A 6,093-nucleotide genomic window follows, 5' to 3' on the forward strand; every position below is an offset into this window, starting at 1 on the left:
TTCGTGTGAAAAACTCCCGAAACACGGAACACGCTACCAGGCAACGCAAAAAGAGAGCTCGCAAGTGCCCTAGGTTGTGGTGTGGTAAAAGGTAAGATTACGGCTACTTGGCTGAGGGAAGCGGCGTCTTGCTTGGAGTGAATAATAAAAATATGCCGGTACTATTTCCAGCGAACGATCCCCTTTTTTGCACGAGTTAGCAGCAAATGTGAACAGGGCGGAGAACCATGAAGACTACGAGTACGGTGAAGATTGAGAATCTGGTGAACAGCGGGCGGTCCCTAACCTGGATCGAGCCACCCGTCTGCCGCTCCTGTTCGCTTCCGTTCTCGAGTAACGCTTCGGATGTGCTGGAGAAACGGTTGCCGTTCCTGCTGAATTGCCAGCACGTTCTGTGCGAGTCGTGTGTGCTCGAGTCTCGCACCCGCAATGGTGTCGTGTGCCAGGAATGCCGTACCCAAACGCCGCTGCTGGGCGATGAAAGTGCAGCGTTGTCGCTGCAGCCCAGCCTGTACCTGCTCGGCGCCATCCAGCAGGGCCAGTACGAGCTGCTCAATCTCGACCAGGACAGTGTGCCGGTCAAGCCGGACCGGAAACGGACGGACTCTTTGGGACCGGCGATCCGGAAGCTTGCACCATCCGACCTGGATACGGTGGAACAAGTCCGGAAGCTGCTATTATCGGCCTACCATTCGTACGAGCGCAACAAGAAAAAGCTGGAAACATGTGGCCGCCAGCAGGAGGAGAACGTGAGCAAGGTAATCGAACAGGTGAACGGCTGCTTCCTGAAGCGACATCACTTGCTGCAGCTGGCGGAGCAACAGGTTATGAGCAAGATTCGAGGTCGGTATGTCGAACTGCGGCATCAGCGCGATGAAGCGCAAACTCAGTTGCAGCAGGCGCACGATCGACTGAAACGCTATCTGAAGCAGGTTAAAAAGATCGAAAACAATCAAGCTACCGACAGTCGATCGAAGGAAGCGTGGCTAGCGTTCAGTGCGGATGTAAAAGAGTTCCTTGAAACAGTGCCACTGAAGCTGCTCGATGACGCCAAGCAACATGGCACGCCCTTCGTCTACCATCCAATGGAAGAATCTTTGTTCCTTCGATCTATGCCGACCTACGGCACCATAGTTACCGAAAACAAGAAATATGTGGAAGTTAAATTGCTACCCCATACCGCACAGGCAAAGGAGAAGGAGAAGGAGAAGCCAAAGGAAAAGGGCCGCACGCGATCGCCAGACTGTACATCGTCCCAGCGCGAGAAGGAAAAGACGCCACCATTGAAGCAGCAACTCGAGCGGCACAGTAGTGGCAGCTCCTCAAAGCACAAACAGAAACGAAAGGACAAGAGCCCTGTGAAGGATAAGCCGGAAACCGCATCGGTCGCAGCTAGTGCTTCGTCGTCATCGAAGTCACCCGTCACCAGCCAGCCGATTCAACTGAGAGGAGACTGCATTCCACACGATACGGTCGTAGTGACCAACGTGAACTCACCGCACGAGATATTTGTTCAGCGCGAGCTTTTTGCGCAGCACTCACAGATGATGGCGGAGATGTGTAGTTTGGATGCTGAACAGTACGTCTCGGAGTGTCCTGAGAAACCGCTCGAGATCGTTGAAGGGGCCATGTATCTGGTGCAGCCTGTCGTACCGTCATCATTCAGCTGGCCGTCAAAGTGGTACAGGGCGCGCGTGCTTAAGGCTTACCCTTCCCAACAGTATCTCGTGCTGTACGTCGACTTCGGGCATCAGGAGCAAGTGCCGGCGAGCAAAATATGTCCGATTTCAAAGGATCTGCGCGTTTTCGATTTCTGTGTGCAGAAGGTGCAACTGTACGGGCTCGCGATGGTCCCACCGGAACGGGCAGGTGGACAGGATGCGAAACTTGCGGAATGTTGTCAGGTGTTGATCGATTTGATAGCGCACCGGACACTGATGATGGCTACGCTGAGCGCAAACTCGAAAAGCACCGCCTGCGTTGATCTGCTGGTACCGGAAGGATGCTCAACCAGGCAACCACCACAATCCCTCCGAGAGGCTCTGCTCTACCTTGGTTTTTGCAGGGTCTCCTCTACCTTGGTTACTTCCGGCCCCCCTGCTTCGGTAATCAAGAGGCATGAAAAATGGATGCAAGCCCGGTTCAAGCCCTACGGGAAAATGCTGCCATCACCACAAATTGCTGAGGTAGATACCTTCCCGTGTACCATTCTGCACAGCACTTCGCCAAACAGTTTTCATCTCATGCCAAGATTGTGGCTTAAGACGAAACTCGAACCTCTGCAGCAACTGTTGGATGTTTACGGGCCAAATGCACCGAAAGTGTATCACCCTTTCGTTGGGCTGATTTGTGTTTTCGGGTACGACGGAGACGATGGTACGGTACGCTGGATGCGTTGCAGAATCGAGAAGGTCGGTTTGGCCGAGTGTGATCTCAAGGCGATCGATACTGGTCGTCAGTACGCGTGTGTACCGTGGTACAACATACGACTGCTCGATCCAGCCGCTGACTGTTACTGGATGCATCCACTTGCCCTCGAGTGCCGGTTGGCGCACATCACTCCCAAGGTAACTGCGATCGCCGATGTTTGCGACGAGCCCGACTGGTCTAAGGAGGCGATAGCAGAGTTCAACACGGTCGTCGGTAGTCAAACGAGCGATTTTGAGGTAACGATCGAACGTTGCGAATCTGACCAGTCCTTCAGCGTGCTACTGTATCTGTTGAATCGATCAACGAAAGATACATGCATCAATGGGTAAGTGATCGAATGCGTGCCTCGATGATTTGAGGGCGTTTTAACGTGTTGCCATCTCCCTTTACAGAAAGCTCGTTCGAAATGGTCACGCCATCTCCTTTGGTCATGAGAAAGCACTGGCAGATCGTACCAAAAAGGTGATCGAAGTCGTTGAACCGGTCCCCGGGCCCGTGCTCAACGTGCCGCCATCATCGAAGCAAGGAAAAGAGCGCTTGAAGGATCCACGTATCCGTGTCGAGGTGTTGTCACCGGTCAGCTCGCCCTCCGAATTCTACATCCGGCTGCAATCGTGCGTGGCAGGGCTGGAGGAGCTGCACAATACGATCCAACAGTACATGGAGCAAATGCTGGAGGAGGAGTCCGAGCAGCCGGAGGTAGAACGTACCATCGGAGAAATGTGTGTTGCGTTCACACCGACCAGCCCGGGAAGTGATAGCGAATGGTATCGTGCATGCGTAACCGAGGTAGCGGAACCGTTCTACCAGATGCTGCTGATCGATACGGCACAAAGCGTGAAGGTACATCGAACGAACGTCGCCCGGCTACCCTTACGTTTCCAGCAAATTCAACCCGGTGCCGTGCGCTGCCGGTTGGGGAATGTGGTGCCAATAGGAGGCCAACAGCAGTGGCATAAAACGTCGCTCGATGGTTTCAAGAAAGCGATCGCTACCTCATCCCTGCACGCCATCTCCCTAGATGCTGCCAACATGAAGCAGGCAGAAGCGAGCGCGCCGCTACCGGTGGTACTGTGGGCGCTGATGGAAGAAGAAGTAGCCCCGCTAGCACCACGACGCGATCGCTACATCAACATCAACCAATCGCTCATTAACTACGGTCTGGCGCATTGCATTACCCGCCCTGGGAGCGCGGCAGCTACCGCAGCGTCCCCGGGCAAGGACGATCCGGTGGCGCTACTCGAGGAAGCGATCAGTGCCCAGTTTCGGGCGAGGTTCGAACGATTGCAGCAGTTTTTTCGAACCGTCGACGATGTCACCGGCAACCAAGCGGCGTCGGCTCCAGTGAGGATGCGTGACATCGTCGCATCAGCCCCGGACAGTGAGTGCGGCGAGTTGCTGTCACTGATCGATCAGCAGCCGATGCCGATTAGCGACTGGTTACCACCGACTGCACCCATCGAGAAGACCGTTTTCGTCGGCCGGCCCACGTTTGTCGCGGACGATGGTGCACTGTATCTGCACGACGAGTGTCAGGAACCGCTGCTGACACGTATGGCCGAATCAATTCGACTGCACGTCGAGAACGCACAGCAGCTGCGGCAGCAGCAACAGCACCAGGGGAAAAGAAAGATGCGCCTTTTAAAAGGAGATCCGTGCCTTGCCCGCTTTCATCTCGATGGTAATTGGTACCGGGGTAAGGTGCTGGAGGTGAAGAAGGATCACTATAGCGTACAGTTCGTCGATTACGGTAACGTGGAACAGTGCAATGGGACGGATCTTTGGGATGAAACCATCTGCACACGTATACCGGTACAAACGTACCGACTGCGCTTAGCCAATATCGCACCAGCGGACACTCGTGGATGGACAAGACCAGCGGTGGAAACGTTCCATTCCCTCATCGTCGGTAAACGCTGTACGGTTCGTATCGTGGATCAATTCGGTACGCCACAGGATCCAGCAGCACCCCTATGCACGCTGCAGACGATCGGAGATGAAAGTTGCAGCGGTGTGAAGGTTGATGAAGCCCTACTCGGACTGAATGAGCTGTTTGTTCGTCGAAACAATCCCAAACCGAATCTGATAGAACGATCTTATCAGCAGCTGATGGTACCGGAAACCATCAGTCCGCATTATAGCAGCCGTGCTGCCCAAGATATCATTGCGTTGATGAATGAAGTGCAGGAACAGTTTGGGCGCTCGCCTGGTGTCGCTTCGGATGAACACGCGGACGATCCGTATGCCTGGAACGACGGTGCGGCGGATGATACTAGCGGTGAGGTGGCGAACCGAGCGCAGATTTTCAACCTCTGCTCACCCCCACCCGATCGCCATTCTTCCGCTCCCTCTACCGATGAGGAGGGCTGTGTGGCTGTAGAGGACACGTTGTTTAGCACGCCGCTCCCTTCTCCGGCCACATTTGATTCGAACGAACTGGAGACATCATCGCGGCTGTGCTCGGTGGAACGGGCACAAGGACCTGAGGATGATAACGATGATGACGTACGTGATGCCGATGTCGAGTACACACGAGGAGGAGCGGTACCATTCCGTGGGTTCCGGATGCTGGAGCTTACCCCGAGCCAGACGAGCTTCTACGCTAGCTGCACCAATTACAATGATCCCCTCACGCTGCACATTTATCCCCACCTCGAAGGGCATCGGAAGCGGTGCGATCAGATGGCTAAATCCATCCAAGAGTACGCTAAATCGACCAACAAGATGCGCCTATGGCAGGCAAGGATGCTCGAACCGGGGTCACCCTGTTTGGCGCTGTACGCGGAAGATGGCCTGTACTATCGGGCCATCATCGAGGGATGGGATGAAGAGGAACGTACCGCCCGGGTACTGTATGTCGATTATCTGAACCGGGCCGCCGTATCGATCGATCGCGATTTGCGCAGGTGCCCCATCGCGTTGCGCAACGTGCCGGTACACAATCTGATGGTCCGGTTGGCCGGAGTGCAGCCTAACCCGAGACAACGACCGGACGATGTGTCCCGGCAGCTTGTAACCCATCTACAGCGTACCTTCTTCGTTCGGGTGGTCGGTAAGGTGAATAAACGGCGGATGAATGACGATGACGAGCCGGAAGAAAGTTTCGAAGAACTAAACGAGCCCGCCAACGAGATACCGCTGGTGGAACTGTATACCGAAGCTGACTGCCGTACCCTCATCTATCAGAAGCTGATCGACGAGAAGGTTTTCATTAAGCCATCGTTCAGTCTATCGCGGAAACGTTAAACGTGATGAATTGTTTCGTTAAACATTAGTTAAGCATGTACACTTTGTTCCAATTCCACGTTCCAGTGGAGAATCTAGTGTGCCATTTCATCCATTTCTCTTCCTTCGTTTTGCTGTTATTATTCTGGCAACATGTGCTTACGCTTAATATGAACTATAATAAACTCGTAAATTGTCCTGTTGAATATTTTGCAAACGCGATCGAGTGTACCTTTATTCCTAAAAGATATTCTCACGATCTAGCTTGGTTTACTTGGACCGCTAGAGTGCTAATTTCCGTATCTAACATTTAGGGACGATAGCTTCGTTATCTTCTCCGTTTGTCATCGCATATCGCTCCGAAACCATACCGGTGCATTACAGAGCAGCTTCATTCCGGGCGGTGCGGGCTGCAAACGGGACGGGATTTACCTTCCA

The 6,093-nt window shown here is 53.8% G+C and overlaps 1 protein-coding gene across 1 annotated transcript in view; it reads left to right on the forward strand.

The window, feature by feature from the left end:
- LOC126576393 (RING finger protein 17-like) overlaps positions 1-5,850 on the forward strand; it is a 5,894-nt gene extending 44 nt beyond the window's left edge. The window contains exons 1-3 of the mRNA XM_050237651.1: positions 1-91; positions 172-2,755; positions 2,823-5,850. The exon at positions 1-91 is cut by the window's left edge and continues 44 nt beyond it. Of these exons, the coding sequence (XP_050093608.1) occupies positions 228-2,755; positions 2,823-5,676 (5,382 nt within the window). The 5' untranslated portion in view covers positions 1-91; positions 172-227 and the 3' untranslated portion in view covers positions 5,677-5,850. The remainder of the gene's footprint in view (positions 92-171; positions 2,756-2,822) is intronic.
- The last annotated feature ends 243 nt before the right edge of the window (positions 5,851-6,093 follow it).

The sequence above is a fragment of the Anopheles aquasalis genome, chromosome 3 (assembly GCF_943734665.1).
Source record: "Anopheles aquasalis chromosome 3, idAnoAquaMG_Q_19, whole genome shotgun sequence".
NCBI lineage: Eukaryota > Metazoa > Arthropoda > Insecta > Diptera > Culicidae > Anopheles > Anopheles aquasalis.